The following is a 19,018-nucleotide window of genomic DNA, read 5'->3' on the forward strand; positions in this document are numbered from 1 at the left end:
GTGAAAAAGAAATGTACCAAGAGTTCCGTATGAATTAGGTTTGCCTTTCCAAAGAAATGAGATAAGGAGCAGTAAGGCCTCGCAGAGCGTCAACACCGAGACATTGTAGAGCAACGTCTTGCAACTATGTACAAAGCCTCCATTCCCCTGGGTGTCGTGTTTGAAAGCACAGTCTTTGTCATAAACCGATTACCCTCCGCTCCAAATGGCTCTACCAAGGATCCCACAAAGTTCCCGAAACCAAGTTTCTCAGAAAAGGCCTGGTATCCATCTACTCACAATAATTTGAATGTAGAACTGAAGAAGCACAATTTCCTTCTTCGAGAGGAATCCAACCGAAGAGAAGCGAGCATCATAATAGCTTGATAAAAAGATATTTAGTATAAGAGGACGTTCGCGTCAATTATCACGCCTCTGACTGCTGAGGACGAGGTTCGGGTTAATGATATTGTGAAAGGTGTCATTAAACCGGGTCTGCCTCTGTTAGTTACGAGGTATATGCCATGGATCTCATCTATTCCCCTTAAACAAGGGATAACGTGGGTTCCGACCTGGAATCTGGACCCCCAATTAGAGTGTGTTTAAAGAGATTGGAGGAACTCTTCCTCGGTCTCCGTATCCAAAGATACTGGTAATTAGAGCTTCAAGTGTTCGGTTCTACTCTCCGTTTTATTCATAGTAAGGGAGAGCAGTTCAGTCCACTTGCTCTTTGGCCGCATCGGTTGAGGTTTGCTCTGTTCAGTTCAGTTAAAGAAGAGATGGTATCTTGCTTGTTTCAATTATCCGGGCTCGCCATCAATAGATACTGGTTTCTCTTCCGCTGATGTCGCGTCAATTGCCCGAGGGAGCATAACACTGCAGGCCGCAATGAACATGCCCGCCGCATCTCGGATAATTGCTCCAGTTGCGCCAATTCCAGTATCCGAGACAGAAAGCAGCATCCACGTGAACTTTGACTGTTCATAATATGGGAAATTCCGAGGTGAAGGATGCCTGCTCAGGTCATGATATCACTGATCCAAACTATGCTACACCAAATCTGAATCCTGACTAGTTAGCGAATCGTGTGCTCTGTGCGAATGTCTTTATTAGTCTATTTCATTTAAGCCCAAAGGATCTTCGAATACCGACTGGTCGTCCCAATCCAATCTCCCTTCTGCTTATTCCAATTTTTCCTATTCCTAGCGAATCAAATGAGATTTCTGTTCTTCCATCAAGAGGAGATAGTTATCGATAAAGCAAAAACGAACCTATTGACATAGAATGCAATCGAAATAGAGACAACTAGGAAAAGACCGAAATAAGAAACTTCTACTCCCTAGGTGGTTATTTGCCGCATAAGACAGCGGTGGAAGCTGAAGGAAAGAGTGGGCTTTGAATCTAGGTATGCTTTCTAAGGATTGCGCTGCGCCTAGCCTACCTTTACGAACATACCTCTGTCTTTCAAACAAAGCCCTGTGTGTGGAACTACTTAGATTTGTTTTCGAATTGCTTTTCTCGGGCCATCGAGAAGTCAGTCAGCGGTTGGCTTGAGTCCTCAAGTTGGTCTTTAAGACTTAGCAGGGCCCTACACACAGTACACCTCACCTTAGTAGAAGGTAGATTTCTCTCACCCTATGTGCAATCAAGCTCAGAGACTTGAGCCGCAGAATTCCTTGCCCACTGACTGAAGAAGCTCCCTACAGTGTCCAAATCGAGGGATCAATCCAACAATCTTCTCCTTTACTCAAAGGAGTAGGTGGAAGAGTTATGAGAGAAATCAAGCGATAGTGCTTGACCAGTGAGAAGTGCACCGGAAGTGTACTTCGAGCGATGGGAAGCTAGCCTGAAAAGGTAGAGCAGAGGTGCTAACAATAATAAGAATCTTTCATCCTGCAAGTTACTCATAATTGAGAACTGGTAATGTGGATTTTGTTCCATGCAGCTACACCTTTTCGAAAGCAAATTCGAGGAAATCGCTTCTTTCTTCCCATCCCGACCTGTATCACTTGACTTTTAGATTGGCAAACTAATACCAGGTTGATGACTTCACTTCTCTTGGGAACTTGCTTCTTCCTTCACCGAAGTTAGTAGTTAGCTTTTATGGGCAAGGTGCCATACTGGGAATCCAGTCAAATGGGCCAAAGCAATCCAAGGCAGAAGGCCCGTTTTAAATAACTAATCTCGTGACTTTTGCTACCGGGGGTAGGAAGGAAGCAGTGAGATCCAGGGAGAACAAGCAAGACCAAGAACAAGAATGAATGCTAGAGCATATGCAAACCCTAGATTATTGTGATGGCAGCCCGGTCAACCGCACGCTGGAAGCGGATGGCATTCCCAATACAAGCCTGCAGATCCCTGGACTCTATTTAAACATTGGGAAGTCCTTGACAAGAATGCTACATTAAGCACTTGCCACACTGACATATTGATGAGCAAGCCCAGAGCCCGAATCCGGATGCATGCTTAAGTGCTCGGAGGGCAGAGCCTGGGCCCCGATCGAGCCAATATGTCGATCGATAACGTTTAAGCTCCTTGTCCCCAAGATCTTCCATATATTAAGACTAGTTCGATCTGCCTTAGATAAACATATTCCAATAAAAAGGTTAAATAACATATATAGGTATCTGCGGGCATTGTGAATCAACTAATCTATCTAGAAGTGAGTCAATATGTGTTCATGAGTGATTATGCTGTAGGTGCTTCCCCTCTGTCGAGGCTTGTATGTATAAATGGAGTATTGACCTTAACTTTGAGTGTGGGTTCCGGTTTTGAGTGAATGGACTGATTGCATTGTTGTTAAGAGTGGGCTGGCCTGCTTGAAACACCAATGTGCTATAGATACAAGTACCCTTCCCTTGGGGATCGATTAACGGATTACTCAGTATCGGATGGGTGAAAGCCTTATCCATCACCTTTAAGCTCCTTGTACGCCAACCTACTGACAAAACAGGATTTTTAGCTGCCTCCTCCGGTGAAAACGAACCAGTAAACATATTATTAGACCTAGGAAAATAAGAACTCGTCGAACAGAAGAACCGAGTACTATAGAATCTGAAACACACATATGCGAGCTATTAAACATACCATTCCTATTTATAAATAACAACATATTACCGCAGCGCTAAGAAAAGGGTTTGAAAGCTCTAAGTGGTACGATAAGCGGAATGAATCAAACGAAGTGCATCATGAGGGTTGGGGATTTAGCATACGCTCTACTATCAATTATAGGTTCACCTATGCCCCAAGAAAGAGGTGCAGAGGTGGAATTCAATAGATTTAAGCAACTTCAGTATGCGGGTAGCGATGCTTTTTGGAATCCAAGAGAACTTTGAATCGGAGGAACGACCAACACAGCTGGCATGGCTTTGTTGAATCAGGATTTGATGACAGGAACGTTGTTGAAATAACTTCTTTACCTCCCGTAAAATCCTTTATGCCTGATTTCAGTACTAACAATAAATGGCTAAAAACATCCTATTTTTTATGGTAAAATATGGAAAATCATATGGGAAACGAATAACGAATAGAAGTAGCCTAGCCTTTTCTTTCAGTCTCGGTCTCTAGATTCCCTTGTTCTTACTGTAGCTAGCACTTGTTATTGCAGTCAAGGAGCCAGGAGCCTTCAATCACATTTGAGCTTTACGCTCTTCTCCTTCTTGGGGGTCGGCCTGTAGTAGCAGGCGTACAGGACGAGGCCGAACAGCGCACCGAGGCCGAAGGAGATGACATTGCCGACGACGTTGCGGGCCGCGTCCGGGGAAATCATCTTGCTTTGCTCGCCGCGAGCGGGTGGGGACTTGGGATTGGTTTGGATTGGACGGCGCACGCGGCGAAAGGGAGGGAGAGAGAGAGCCAAAGCAATTGAGATTTGGGAGTCGGTTGAGGTCGAGGGATTAGCTTATATAGATAGACGCGGCGGGGGCGCGGTGTTTATCCGGTCTCGTGTTAGATCCTATGATTTGGTTAGTTAGCCTACGAGAACAAGTCACAAGTTTTTTGTTTGACTATGCATCCAGTTCGTTGCTATCTCTATCTTTATCTACATGGATATTAACACGCACTATTCTTGAGAGTCAAGACACCGTTTTGCTTTAAAGAGCCAAATAAATCCCAGATAATTACTAATGCACCGTTGAGTACACAGATTCTTTTCCTGTTCGTACTGGAGTATAGTAAGGAAAAACTGCTTGACCGAATCAAGGTCAAGATAACTAGTGTGATTCCTACACTGGGAGAATCGTGGATATGTAGGGAATAGATAAATGCCACCCGCCTAAGTAAAGAACTGTTACAAATAAAGAGGAAACTAATAAGGATAAGTAAGAAACAAGAGAAAAGAAACCATATTTGATACCGGAATATTCGGTTTGATAACCCGCAACTAATTCCCCCTCTGGGTAATCTTTCACATTCGGCCAAAGAAGAAATTCTAAAAACTAGAAAGCCTATAGGCTGACGCCAAAGATTCCATCAAAAAAAACCATATTTTGGCTGTGCTTCAACTATATCAACTGTACTTGAACTGTTAGATAATCATAGTCGATAATAACATCACAGCTCCCACCGCTATTGCAAAACCGTACATGAAACCTTAGCTTCATACGGCTCCTCTATGATCAGAAAAAAAAAAGGACTGTTTCGGTATTATCCCCCAGGTTTATCAGTTGCAGGTGAATCCTGTGAAACATCTCTCTCGAGGCTAGTAACAACACTTGGAAATGAAAAATGAGCTTAGCGGCTGTACCGGGTCAGGACCATAAACACCACGAGCCGGTTAAGCAACAGAAGCTGTGGGCGAAAGCACACTCGTCATTCTCAGACCTGCGGTCGAGGTACGTGCGAACAAGTTCCCATTCTCTATGTTTCATGGCCTATCAATGAAAGTCGGTATCAGGCTGGCTCGCTTGGCGGGTCGTCTCCTTATATACCTAAATCCTCGTTTCACTCATCTGTAAAGGTCTACCCTTCGAAAGGTAGGTTGAGTTCCCCCGTATGTAGCCAGCCACACTCTACTCGCAGGTAAAATATTGGCGTAGACAACAGAGAATGTGCTAGGTAGGAAACCGAAGGAACTCTTACTATACGAGAATTTGCAATTCAATATGACAACCGATCAGAAGGGATTGGACGATCCCAATGCGTTGCCCTCCTTCGCAATACCGGAACTATCTGACCGAGCTCCATCAACACAGAAAGCGGAAGGGACAGCAGATACGGATAGACTGGATCCGGAAAGGGATTTCAGCCAGTCCTTGCCTATTGCTGGGCTGGTTGTTTTGTCACGGTCCGATTAGTAGAAGGTGAGTGAGTAAGACGAGGCCCCCGAAGCGTAATGTAGAGCTATACTGCTCTTGTTTTTCCTTCCGCCCTGCTTAGGAGAACTTTGTCTAGAACCCACTTTAGCTAGCTTTCAAGGATACCATTACAGATGAGTGAAGCGAGTATACCGTTTCCGGAGCTCCCGAGGTAGCGCGGTAGCGGAAGCCCTTTCTAGTTCAAGCAGTTCCAATTCCTATTCTGCTTCACCGCTTACACCACACTCTATTGGTTCGCCTTGTGGTGCCTTTCGATCAAGGTCTACTTTGGTTGATCCACTTTCTTCTACAGCGCGTTATCCGCATCGAAGTTAGCCAGGTTCCTACCGCTTCTTGATATTATGGATTTTGCAATCCCTGAACGCCAGTGCTTCTACAACCAACGGATACTATTTAACATAAATAATAAGTAGAAATGGACAAACGAGTGTGGCTACACAGAGTGAGGAAAAAAACATGGTGGTACCAGCATTGCGTATCACTCACTATGCTTTATGTAATATGGCTTAAGCAATGGTAAAATGGGAGTCCTGAGCAAAGCACATCTGATCGATATGAATGAAAGATACATCCGTCTTTTCTTCTCCTTCGAAGGTTAGGTATCCGCTCGTTAGTTCAGCGCCGCATAAATACTGACTTTAAAAGGGGCGACTCCCGCCTGTGCTTAAGTTGTTTCAAGCTTGTAAAGACTCGCGATCGGAAGATTGACCTGGTTTTCTTTCAGCTGAAACTCTACCTAATGGTTCAGATTCCCCGGGTCCATGGGTCCATGGCCGCTTAGCTTAGACAGCCTTGTTAGAGACATGAATGCGGGGTTCGGTTTCCAATTGATTTGTATTCACCGGGACCTCCCCTTATTGGATTTTCTCCACTTTTCTAGTTGCTGTGGAAAGAATGTTGAGCAAATGAGTTTAAGGGGTGGTTTTCTGTTTACTTTTTTTCAGCCTACGTCGTCTCTCTTCCAGAACCTCACAATCATCAGTGTCTGAAGTTTCATGATGAATATTGGTTTCACATTTTATTGCTTACGTGAGGAAATATCAATTTGGAACTCGAATTTGTATTTGAGTTATGATGAGGAGTGAGGTAGATTCGCATTGTTGAAGAAAGCGAAGAAAAAGGATGCTGCTATGGCTTGCTTGTGGCTCTTTCTTCTATTGGCTAGTCTCAGGCATGATAGTTTCCATTTCTTTTGGAAAGCAAGTGCGGCTCAGTCATAAGTGTTAGTAATAGCATGAAGTAAGTTGTCGGTAGCCGGCATTAGGTAAAAGGAAAAGCTTCTCAAAAGCATCCAGAAATATCATAGAATGGTGATCGAGATCACCTTCACGGGAATCATCCTTTGCAAATTGGGGGAAGGGAACCAATCAAGTCACCAAGAAGTTCCCGAAACTTGGTTTAGTATTAAGGTTCTTCTCTTCCAGCGTTTAGTATTCAAGTTCTTCTCTTCCAGCCCCCCGGCCCCTCTTTGATAAGGAAAGTTTGCATTTCTCAAATAAAAAATGACAAATATGGTTCGATGGCTCTTCTCTACTAACCACAAGGATATTGGGACTCTCTATTTCATCTTCGGTGCCATTGCAGGAGTGATGGGCACATGCTTCTCCGTACTGATTCGTATGGAATTAGCCCGACCCGGCGATCAAATTCTTGGTGGGAATCATCAACTTTATAATGTTTTAATAACGGCTCATGCTTTTTTAATGATCTTTTTTATGGTTATGCCGGCGATGATAGGTGGATTTGGTAATTGGTTTGTTCCGATTCTGATAGGTGCACCTGACATGGCATTTCCACGATTAAATAATATATCATTCTGGTTGTTGCCACCAAGTCTCTTGCTCCTATTAAGCTCAGCCTTAGTAGAAGTGGGCAGCGGCACTGGGTGGACAGTCTATCCGCCCTTAAGTGGTATTACCAGCCATTCTGGAGGAGCAGTTGATTTAGCAATTTTTAGTCTTCATCTATCAGGTATTTCATCAATTTTAGGTTCTATCAATTTTATAACAACTATCTTCAACATGCGTGGACCTGGAATGACTATGCATAGATTACCACTTTTTGTGTGGTCCGTTCTAGTGACAGCATTCCTACTTTTATTATCACTTCCGGTACTGGCGGGGGCAATTACAATGTTATTAACCGATCGAAACTTTAATACAACCTTTTTTGATCCTGCAGGAGGGGGAGACCCAATATTATACCAGCATCTCTTTTGGTTCTTCGGTCATCCAGAGGTGTATATTCTCATTCTGCCTGGATTTGGTATTATTAGTCATATCGTATCGACCTTTTCAAGAAAACCGGTCTTCGGGTATCTAGGCATGGTTTATGCCATGATAAGTATAGGTGTTCTTGGATTTCTAGTTTGGGCTCATCATATGTTTACTGTGGGCTTAGACGTTGATACGCGTGCCTACTTCACCGCAGCTACCATGATCATAGCTGTGCCCACAGGAATCAAAATCTTTAGTTGGATCGCTACCATGTGGGGAGGTTCGATACAATACAAAACACCCATGTTATTTGCTGTAGGGTTCATCTTTTTGTTCACCATAGGAGGGCTCACTGGAATAGTTCTAGCAAACTCTGGGCTAGACATTGCTCTACATGATACTTATTATGTGGTTGCACATTTCCATTATGTACTTTCTATGGGAGCCGTTTTTGCTTTATTTGCTGGATTTTACTATTGGGTGGGTAAAATCTTTGGTCGGACATATCCTGAAACTTTAGGCCAAATCCATTTTTGGATCACTTTTTTCGGGGTTAATCTGACCTTCTTTCCCATGCATTTCTTAGGGCTTTCGGGTATGCCACGTCGCATTCCAGATTATCCAGATGCTTACGCCGGATGGAATGCTCTGAGCAGTTTCGGTTCTTATATATCCGTAGTTGGGATTCGTCGTTTCTTCGTAGTTGTCGCAATCACTTCAAGCAGTGGAAAGAACCAAAAATGTGCGGAAAGTCCTTGGGCTGTTGAACAGAATCCAACCACACTAGAATGGTTGGTACAAAGCCCTCCGGCCTTTCATACTTTTGGAGAACTTCCTGCGGTAAAAGAGACAAAAAGCTAAAAAAAAACCTCTCCTAACTATGAAGGAAGTTTCATAGAGATAGGTGTGGGGAAATAAGTTCTTCATTTGAAGAGTTAGTTGGCTGGCCTACCGGCCCGCAGATTAGGAAGGCTTTTATCGCCAACTGAACTGCGTAACCAAAGCGATTCCTTCTTGGTGGAGATAGGTGGGTCCTGGTCCAACCTAAGTCAGTTCGAACCTGACGGGTCGTTCGTTCGTGTGGAGAATCTCTCTCCTTACTCAGGATTTCTTTATCTTCGAGGCGAGGCATATTCATATGTCGAAGAAGGGGGAAGTGTCTCCATTTACGCTCATAGAACCCGGAAAAAAGAATATACCGTCGTTTAAGGACCAAGGATGCGATGTGAGAAGCGTAGGTCGGAGTAGCAGGAGTATGCGACAAGCAGTTGCATGTTTGATGTGGGTCTGTAACGAGATGAATTAGAACACTTGGAATCCTCGCGGATATAGCTGCCACGAGGGCTCTTTCCCACTTAATAGATTCATTCCTTCGTTACGGCGGTTGAGGGTACCTGCCGTTCAGAGATGCTATCAGAGTAGGAAAGTTAGCCAAGTTATCCTGCCTAGTTTAGATAAAGCACCCCGATCATACCAGACGCAACCCGATCATTGTATACATAACATAGTTGAATTTGAGTAAATTCTCTCTGCCTTTCCCATTTCCAATTCAAAAACCACTAGGCATAGAAGGAAATCTTTCCCGGTAGAAGGTTCTCAGTAATCAGCAGTGGGAATAAGCCCTTCCAGTCTTTTTCGCCTAAGAAGGTTTTGGAGGAGGAACCTATGGGAACGGCAGTCCTGCATCGAGATTATTAGTTGCTTACCGCTGCACATTTTATCAAGATCAACCTGTGGGAATAGCCGTCCCTTCCTTACCAAAGAAAGAAAAAAGGAATGACGCGGTCTGGTTTACAAGTAAGAAAGAAATAGGATAAGGGTAAAGGTGACGTTTTAGCTCTTCGTTCCGCTCTTGGTTTACAGGCTTTGTTAACCGGACCGGAAAAGGGGGCATTTTCTGGGTAGGTTTCCCTATTAAGTCAGCACCGGATCAAGATTGGAGACCCACCACAAGCAGAGAACAAAAAGCCTAAGAGTGGTGACCAACCATCTGCAAAAGGAGTAACAGAGCAAAGCGGAGAAGAGAAGGGGGAAGAAAAAAGGTTCCTAACTCATTGGATAGCTTAATCTATTGGTCAGGGATCCCATCTTTACTTTATTTAGGTGCCTAGACTTTTCGGGGCATAGGGTAGATTTCACAGTCCTTTAAGTGAATACGCCTTCTCTTTATGTATAGAGCTCTTAAAGAATGGATCAGCTCCTAGCGAAAAAGTCCAAGGTCTGAATACCAAGAGCGGTCAAACACAGTGATCGGTCCCGGTCAATGGGTAGAAAAGCCCGCCCTATAATCTGAAGTAGTCTTCGACTAGGTATATAAAATGGATAAAAAGAAAGAAGGGGAGGAGAGGAGATAGATGCATTTCACTAGGCGTATATGATATTGGAAAGAATGGAATCGAGTAAGCTTAGGCCAACCGATAAGTCATCTTTGTGTAACTTCCCATATGCCTACTTCTAAGCTAAAGTAAGGAAATAGGGTGAGATAAGCAAGAATGAGCCGAACGAAGACGTAAGGTTTGTTTAGATGTAGTCTTTGTGCTTTTCAAGTTGCTTCTTGCGAAATCAACTAAGTTCGAAAAAGCCATGCCCAGGTTTCCGGGAGTTTAGATAAGATATGTCAGCTGTTGGAGGATCAATATTATCCGGGGGATCCATATATTATGAGGGAGTATAGAGAGGGGGTCTAGAGATAGTACAGTCTGTAGTGAACCTATTCATTAAATGGACTTTTCCCTTACCTCTCATCAGCTTCCCTTTCCCTCGCCGGTGCAGTGCCATCTGGATACCTCATAAATAAATCAAGCAGGCCGGCTAGTAAGCGATCCCGAGGGGCTATCTTCTCTCCCATGCTGGTGCCTTGCTTAACTCAAGTATAAAGTGGAAATGAAAGCCAAAATCCGGGGTGATAAAATTCCATTTGAATCTTGAGATCCAAGAAGAAGGATAGCTTCATGAGTTCGTTCTGACTCCTAGCTTAGCTGGAAAGCTTTTGCTTGTATCTGGCAGTGGGTGTAACATCCATCATACTCAAACAGAAGAAGGTTTGCTTATCTAGCTCCAAGGCAGTTATAATCATTTACAGAACCAGGGTTTGCACCTACTGAGGAGGAGAAAGGGCCGACGACCCATACTAGAACTCCAAGATAAGATCTTTCAGTCGATCAGACGGCCGAGGCCTTTAATAAGGTCCGGTTGTGCCAACGAGTTCTTCTAGTTATGAATCGCCGTAGGGAGGTAGCATTACATTTGTATTAGCAAAATAGAGCTCCTCATAGAAAAGAATGGCGAAGAAAGTGTTATAGTACTTTCTTTCTGTTCAGTCCTGGAACTTATTCTTTTCCGATCGACCTATCAACAGTAGCGATCATACCCCGTCGAGCGAGTTAGGAGCTGCTCACAAAGAAGGCCGAAACCAGATGAGATGGCCGAAGCAGATACCAGAGAATAGGTTCCTTCACCGAAGTCTACTTTATTTTAGAATTCAAATTCAATTGATGCCGCACAGGCTGACCATTTTAAATAGGTGGAAACGGGAGACTGGAGAAGATGATCACACTTTGGAAGAGAGACAGTCGCGTACCTGCCCCGGGAGGGGGCTTTTGTTCGATACAATCACTGAACTCAACCGCTTAGACTGGAGATGGCACTTGAAAACTCGTACAGAAATCTATCAACTTGACTTAGAGGAAGAAGTGGCAGGGGGTAGGTCGGCTGTTTTAAGTCCGGATGGTTCCTCTTGTTGGCATGGCGTTGGTATGCCTCGCTATCCTTCAACTCTGGATCCGCCATCCTTCAAAACAACAACTACCAAAACACGAACTCAACGGCTTAGAACCGTAAACCATATACCTTCTCGGTAAAACACATCTCAAACAGATTATTATCGAAATGAATGGATTTTATCGCCTTAAGTAAGAGAAAAGGTTTGTGCTTTCGCCAGAAATTGACTACCTACCCATTGATTGGATTTCTTCTTCTCCCAGATCCAATAGAAGTTTCCAATGAGTCATTGCCAACTGCTTTAGCAGGAATGATCGAAAGCAGCAGGGGTTTAGTGATCAAGCTCTCACTTTAAAGTCCCTGCCAGCAATACCAATCCCATGCTCTTCGATGGTTCTTACGCTCTGAAAAGAATCCTTCTAAGCTTTCCTCCTAAAAAGAACCTACGTTCCATTATAGACATAGAATCTATCGTTGACCTACCCAAAGTCTTCTTTTGGTTCCTAGAACCATGCAGGAAAATCACTTGAGCAGTGACAGGTCAGCATCAATGGTTTTGAGATGAAAAAAATCAGTCAAACAACACTGGCAGATCGGCAATCCGATCGGGACCTTCGCACTTGACCATCGTAAAGGGATCGTTGTTGCTTGGTCGATCGATCCGTCCTTCCACCCCAAAGCTGGTAATCCAGATCAGAGTTCTTTGGATGGCATGTAATGGATTTCATTATGAAAAGGGTCATTTTTTTGATGTTGTAAACTTCATATCCAGAGAAATGGATGACTGGCTGAGGGACATATAGATTACTTCAGATCTCCACCTTCCTATGCTATGTATGCCAACCTTGATCTAATAAGTGGTCTTAATTAATATGCAAGATAGGATAATATTATAAAAATGGTTGGTTTTGTTCAATACTTAGGTAGGGCTGACTACGCCACCTCAGCAGCTGGGACTGGAATTGCTTACAATGCATCTGGCCACTGACTGAATTCGAAGTAGGGCCAGTGTATAAAGACCGGCTTATCTCTCTTAAGACTTAGTCCACTTTCTACTAGAATCATATTTTCTAGTTTGCAAGCAGGTGTGCCAGCTGTAACAAAAACTTACGGCTTAGGTGGATTTCTTTAGTCAGTCTATAACTCAGGCTTTTCTTTATAGGACTCCCACACAAGTAAGTAGCTAGCTAGCTGGTATTGCCAAAGCCAAAAACACTGCTGCATTCGAAAAGGCGAACCGCGCGGACCCGACTTCTTCCTTTTATGCTGAAACTAGGGCTCCCTCTGGGTAATTCTACCTATCCGTTTGGACCACGTACCTAGATAAAGTAAATCATTTCAATCTAAGTTGTCCTCAGCTACAGCAAAAACAGAAGAAAGCAACAAGTTCTCCGTTTCCTGTTCCCAAAGGGTGTGAATGGAATCAATAATTATATATATATAAAGTTGACGTAAGCTGTATGCATTCGGTGCCCTCAAGTAGGTACGACTATGGATCATTCTATTCCTTTCCTTTAGGTAGTCCTAAAAAGCAAAACGTAATGGTAGAGGATGAAGGAAACAAAGAATGAAGTCTGCACCTTTGACTACTGATGAACCGCCATTTCGTTCTTTTCTTCTTTGTTCGGCTTTCACAAGCAAGATACCTTGAAGCAGGTGACAGTCTATAGCCCAGGAGAGTACCATTGCTGACATGATACAATTGGCCTTCCTCTTCAGATTTATTTAGAACTTCAAGCGTTCAAGGCAAGGTTGTGCAATCTCTCGTACCTGCGAGAAAAGGGCTTATTTACTACTTTTTATCGATCAATGGTCCACCGGTCCCATCCAATGAGTGGTATCTGAGTATCATAGTATCATAAGAAAGTTCATTTGTACACCCGCTTATCTTTCTATAGAAACTTATCTCTAAATGATTTTTAGATAGGATGTTTCTGGAATTACCCCTGCTACGTAGAATGGGATAGTGTCAACGTCCTTCATTATAGTACCGAAGATGCTCGTAGGCTGGTCGATGGAAAGGATGGCTTTTATTCAAAGAGATGGAGATCCTGGTTTAGCAGCGGTTGCCCGTCCTTGGGTTTATGTCGAGCTTTTCGTATTAAGCACTGGGAGCAGAGAAATCCTAGGGTTGCTTTGTCTTCCTCTTCTGTTCTTAAATATAACTGAAAAGCATCCTGTTTCTTTAGTTGCCTCAAAGCTCAGGATCTCCCCATGTTTCTTCTGGAGATGTGTCAGTGGCTTTGCAATGATGCCGAAATGGCGAACGAAGCGCCTGTAATAGCCGGCCAAACCTAAGAAGCTGCGGACTTCTTTGACTGATTGCGGAGAAGACCTGTTGGCAATGTTCTTAATTTTGTGGGTTTCAGTGGCAACCCCATGCTGGCTGATAGTATGGCCCAAATAGGATAACTGGCGTTGAGCGAAAGAGCACTTTGAGCGTTTGACTTGCCATTGATCCCTTCTTAACAACTCAAGCACTGATTGCAAGTGGATTGTGTGATCTTCAAGAGAGGCACTGTAGACTAAAATGTCGTCAAATAACACCAGGGCGCATTTGCGCAGAAGGGGTTTGTTTGAGAGTGGCGTTCATGGCTCCCAAGAAGGTGGCTGGTGCTCCCGCGAGGCCGAAGGACATGACCTTGTACTCGTAGTGCCCTTCCAGAGTCTGGAAGGCTGTTTTGAATTCATCGCCAGCTGCCATACGAATCTGGTGATAACCAGCTCTGAGATCGGGTTTAGAAAACCATGAGGCACCAGACATCCAGGAGTTCTTCGACTATGGGCACTGGATACTTGCTGACGACAGTCATCGCATTTAGACAGCGATAATAAATACATAAACGCCAGGAGAAAAAAAAATATAAGATTTTTGGTCATAGAACCCCTGGTACCAATGTTTATAGAACTGTCCAGAATTGATAAAGAGAAGCAGCTTTGAAGTCATGGAGAACGAAAATAGGACCCTGGCTCGAGCCCATCTAGTGATTAAAGGTAAAGTGCTTCGGTACATTGGTGCAGGGGAATGCGTACCTACGCCTTTTAACTACCTTGGGGAGAGCGGACTCGCTGATGACCCTCCTTGGGAAACAAATGAAGTGGGTGGATTGGAGTTCGTCTCCGCCAATTAGAGATACGGTGCTGACCCAAGCTGAGTGAGTGAAGGCTCCGGCTTGACCTACTAGCTGTTTGCTATCAATAAATAACTAGCTGACAATATGCTATGCTTACTCTCCGAGCACTAAAGCTATCGAGAAGTGATGCAACAAAGGTTGTTGAAGGTAAAAACCGTCAAACAGAGAAATCTTAATCGTCAGAACAACGCTGAACCTAACTTGTACAAGAGTTGGTAAGAAAGTGCAAACGTTGAGTAAGAAATCGCCATAGGGCGGCACAAACAGAAAGAAAGGCTTCTGCCAATCGGAATAGGAATGCGAAATCCCAGTAAAAGGGTGTTCAGTCGAAGATAGGAGGATTCCTTTGATCCATACCGTCATCTGACGGACTTCCTGCTGACTTCGTCAATTGCTCTTTATCGCTTAATAGAAGGGAAATTTCATGAGATAGATGAAAAAATGAATATCAATCGAGAAAAAGCTTAAATAGACACAATTCGTAATAGATACAATTCGTAAGGAAGAAGTGATCAAAAGTACGAGGTCGGCATAGGAGATATGATGTGTCGGAGGCAGAAGGCACGGAGAAGTCAAGATCTTCCAAGATAAACCCATTCCGATGCCTATAAAATCAGGTGCACCGCGTCTATACTACAAAAGTGTGATAGGTTTCTTCGTATTTCTTCCGCCGACATCGCTTTCTTATTCCTAACACAATTGTTTAGCTAAGTTTGCTAACGAATCAGGGAGAATCAACAACGAACACCGCATTTTGAAAAGGAGACGTGATTTATTCCTACCGTCCTGAACACGTCTAGAAACAGCAACCTCGTACATAATACCATTTCGCATTACAGTATCCACTTTCAAGTCGGGGTGAAACTTACTAAGATGTTGGGTCATCAGAATACCATCGAATCGACTCATGTTATGCCTGGAATGGAATAAAAACATGAGTCAAATGCATCGTAGTCCCTCAATCGAACAGTCAACTAGTTCATATCTAACCTTATGTATTCTTTTCCCGCACCTTAGCTTCAAATAATTGAATGAATGAGTGCTATTTCAGAGTTCCAGTTTAGGTATTAGCTCGCTACAGTTTAGTCAGTAGTTCTGTCCCTTTGTTCGGTGAACTAGTTCTGGATATAAGCATTAGAATGAGAGTGGCTACGTATTCGGATTACTTGACTCGCTTTCCTGTTTCCGAATCCCTTCTTGCATACAATCCTAATTCACAATCCGATTCTTGCTCGATTCTATAATGAAAAACAGACCTTGTGCCATGGATTTGATGAAGCTTGAAAGGACTCCCCTTGTTCGAAGCCACAGATAAGAAGCATACGGGTGACAACCCCAATCCTTATATATCAATCCAATTACCGGAGGAACGAAGAACTAAGTTTGCCTGACGCCCGAAAACAACTTGTTTGTTTTGGTGGAAGAGGAAGAAATAGAGAAAGATCGCCGCTTTTCATACGCTAATTCGTGATTCAAAGTAGAGCGAGTGAGGGAGCTATACCCGGGACTCAATCAACATATGCCAAGTGTTCCGTAATCTATGGGCAGCACTCCGTAGGAATGTTATAGTCTAGGCATGTCGTAGTAGTCATTAGACAGAAAGAGGAGAAACTTAACATGTCTTATTCCGAATTCCTGCGGTTGTCATTATGTTCCAGCAAGGAAATAGTCATTCTTTCATTCCGAGCATTCGACTAACGGCACAGATTTCTAGTGCTATAACAGAAACTGCCCTTAACGCGCAAATGAAAGCCCTCACAACACTCTTTACCTGCAACTGCTCCCGCTTATGGTAGTAGATAAACAGGTGGTGGACATGTATCTGCAGCCTCTGCTGCTGGTAGATTGACTGTTTTATATGGACTGAAAAAAAACGGAGGGTAGTGCTTGAGAATGCTACTCTATTCCTGGAATTAGCCATCCCCTTCTTTGACTATTCGACCTGCTCCTCGAAGCAAGGAAGGGAATGAAGATGGCATTGAATGCCCTTTCCGCAAGAAGGATAGGAGTTGGCTTACCGCATCTACCTTCTCATCGCGGGATAAGGGCTGGGGCGTTAACTTAAGTACTAAAGCTGCTGGAGCGGCTGCCTTCGTTGATTCCCCACGAAGGAATCGGAATATCGCTACTTCCCCTTACTGCCCTAAGCGGGGGAGATGGATTAAAAACCTTGTGTGAAGGAAAGGCTGTCAAAGTCGTTGACCATTAATCCGGTTGAAGGACAAATGGACAGTGAATCAACGGAATCGAGTTGTTCTAAGGATTCGGATTCGGCAGTCGAGACATCTATATCTATGGAATTTCAAAAGAGAGAAAAGGATCCGAATCCGACCCGAGGACGAGCTCAAACCTTAGGGTTTGAAAAGAAGAAGTAAAGCTCTCGTTTACTTCAATCAAAAAAGGTAGGTCATAACACAGATTGAATTAGACCTTACTCAATCACTCATCGCTGGAAAAAGTAGAGCGATTTCCTCGCAAAAAAAGCACGAGCGAGATATTCTTCCTTAACAGGGATCTCAATTGCGGGAAGAAGTACAAAGGGCAAAGGCAGAAGTGGAAGGGTCAAACTCCTCTATCGGGGAAAGACAGGAAGGATAAAAGTGTAAAATCACTTGTTTGAAACATCTAAAAAATAGAAATGGCTATTAGAAGTTGTATTTTCGGTGGTCAAAGGGAAGGAATCAGAAAAGAGGGAAGCGCTCTCAAGGTAGAATCAGTTCCAGGCAAGTATGTCCATTGAAAGGAAAGAGTCCCTAAACAGACAGGTTTTCAGCAAATAAGACGGGTCCTGGTCTTCGGCAACAAAAGAAGCCGAAGCGAGAGCTCGATCAAAGAACCTTTATAGATCCTCATCATCCTCAGGTTCTGGATACACAGCGAGAAGGGAATCTTCCTGTTCGAATGGAAGATTTTCGAAAGAGAGGGGAGAAATCAATCACATGCGTGAGCGGATCGAGCTATTATATAATAAGTAACGGCTGAAAAAGCTATTCTTGGTAGATCCACTTGTCAAGGCGCGGAAAGCCGTGTTCCTTCTCAGCTCACGCTTTCCTGATTGATTTGAAAGACCCTACACACCACCGTATCCTTGGCTTTCTTCCCACTTTCAAAGAACTTGCTATCATTCTTTCGATTCTATCTCCTCGCTTTAGGTCTTATGCTTCTTATTAAAGGGGTTATGCCACTCCGAGTCCATCAGTGTTGAAGGAATGGACAGAGACAGGCAAAGACAAAGTACTGATTTTACTACCGATAGAGAGCAGAGCTAGAGACAAGATGCCTAGGACCTGGAGGAGATCCATAAGAACCAAGTCGTGGAGAAGATAGCATCAAACTGGAGATAATAAACCTAACTCTCCGTGCTTTAATCGAGAATGGATACAGGGTCGTCGAGCGAAACCTTTATTAGGGGGTAGACCTACCTTGTTTTGTTGACTTATTGCTTTCCAGCAAAGCGTGCCGGCCCTATCTCTAAAGCACCAAACTTCCACATTTTAGGAGATGCCCTATCTTCCCTTAAAGAGCCAGCTTATTGAATAGAGCTGTCACTCCTTACCTTACCTAAGACCCCTTCGGGATATCTTTTGAAAACCTTTTCTCTGAAAAGAAAAGATGTTTGCGATCCCTTGCCCGCTCGATTAAAGAAAGTGGGATCTGGCCTTGCATTTTTTAGATAGGGCTCCCTCACGGCATTCTTGCTCTTGCATTTGAAAGTCGAATCAGGATTCCATCTAGAGAAAGGTTCCGAATGGAACTAGTGAATGTGTATGCCGAACGTAGGCAGGTATACCTGACCTTTGATATTAAGCTATGATCTCTCTTCTCTCTCTTGAAGTTCCCACAAAGCGACTCTGAACCTAAGACCGGGTTGTGGGATGTCTTTTGATATTCTAAACTAAGAAAAACGCAATTGGATTTATTTTTATATCCCTATGATAGGAAATGAAAGAAAAGGTCGAGCTTAAGCCGATTCCATTGCGGAAAGAAAAGAGGCTCTCCCATTCCCACCTGATACGTCAAAAGCAATTGACTAATAAGGGGAACCAACCAGTCGAATTCGATTGATTATGTCACTCCGCATTACTATAAAAGGGCAGCAGCTTTCTACTAAAATGGGCTTTGGCACTCCTTCCGCTATTACTCGAAATAATAATAATAGTGAAAGGGCAGTCGAATTTGTGACTACGTCAAAGGCTCGTTTCACTCGAATTTAAAGGCTGTAACTCCTACTTATTTCTATTCATTAAAGCTTGCCCATGGCTGCTTTCTTCCCATTCTTTCTTCTTTCTCCGTCACTAGATTCCGGTTAAAACGCTTGGTCCACCCATGCTTTTCCTCTCCATTTTTCATATGGAAAGGGAAAGCAGTGCCAACTTATTGGAATTCTGCATGGCATATTTCCCAACCTTCATTCCTGCTATTCCAGGCTCTAGTGCTCAGTCATAAACCTATTGCCCGCTCCGCTTTCCCATTCCTATTGCTTTCGGTATCTGAATCTTCCTGAATTCAAGTAGAGAATACCAGGGCTTTCTTCTTCTTTGATTTTCCTTGGGGATAAAAAAAATGGATTTCCGACATAGCACCTGCGGCATTAGGATTCTAAGATTTAGGAGGGGAAGGCTGAGGAGAGGGATCACATGCATTGAAGCAA

General features: G+C 43.6%; 1 protein-coding gene across 1 annotated transcript; it reads left to right on the plus strand.

Moving 5' to 3' along the window:
* Positions 1-6,799: 6,799 nt before the first annotated feature.
* cox1 lies at positions 6,800-8,374 on the plus strand. The gene has a single exon. The coding sequence runs from the start codon at positions 6,800-6,802 to the stop codon at positions 8,372-8,374; it is 1,575 nt and encodes a 524-aa protein (YP_009433729.1).
* The last annotated feature ends 10,644 nt before the right edge of the window (positions 8,375-19,018 follow it).

Source organism: Triticum aestivum, mitochondrion, assembly GCF_018294505.1.
Source record: "Triticum aestivum cultivar Chinese Yumai mitochondrion, complete genome".
Lineage (NCBI taxonomy): Eukaryota > Viridiplantae > Streptophyta > Magnoliopsida > Poales > Poaceae > Triticum > Triticum aestivum.